The following is a 370-nucleotide window of genomic DNA, read 5'->3' on the forward strand; positions in this document are numbered from 1 at the left end:
TCATTCCCCTGAGGGGGCTGGTGGCCGGTGGGTGCCATAAATCATTGGTCCCTGATGGTTGTGTCCCCAGGTCTTGGACAGGGTCCCCTGGGATGGTTGGGAACATCTGCAGGATGTTCCCCCATGCTGTGCCGTTCATCAAGCAGCTCAGGAGACCCATGGCCACCACGGTGACACCTCTGCCGGGGTGTGCTGGGACTCGGGGCCTTCGGCCACCCAGGTCACCTCGATGTCCCCCCAAAACCCTGCGCTCTCTGTCTCACCTCCAGGCCTACCTGCGAGCGGTCGATGTGAAGATCCTGCAGCAGCTGGTGGTGGTGAACGAGGGCATCGAGGCGGTGAAGTGGCTGCTGGAGGAGAGGAGCACGCT

The 370-nt window shown here is 62.7% G+C and overlaps 1 protein-coding gene across 1 annotated transcript in view; it reads left to right on the top strand.

The window, feature by feature from the left end:
- Positions 1-269: 269 nt before the first annotated feature.
- Positions 270-370, top strand: part of LURAP1 (leucine rich adaptor protein 1) — a gene marked incomplete at its 5' end in the record, with an annotated part of 720 nt that continues 619 nt past the window's right edge. Inside the window, one exon of the mRNA XM_010296374.1 lies at positions 270-370. This exon is cut by the window's right edge and continues 619 nt beyond it. Coding sequence (XP_010294676.1) covers positions 270-370 — 101 coding nt within the window.

This window comes from Phaethon lepturus, unplaced genomic scaffold (genome assembly GCF_000687285.1).
Source record: "Phaethon lepturus isolate BGI_N335 unplaced genomic scaffold, ASM68728v1 scaffold25031, whole genome shotgun sequence".
In the NCBI taxonomy this organism is placed as follows: domain Eukaryota; kingdom Metazoa; phylum Chordata; class Aves; order Phaethontiformes; family Phaethontidae; genus Phaethon; species Phaethon lepturus.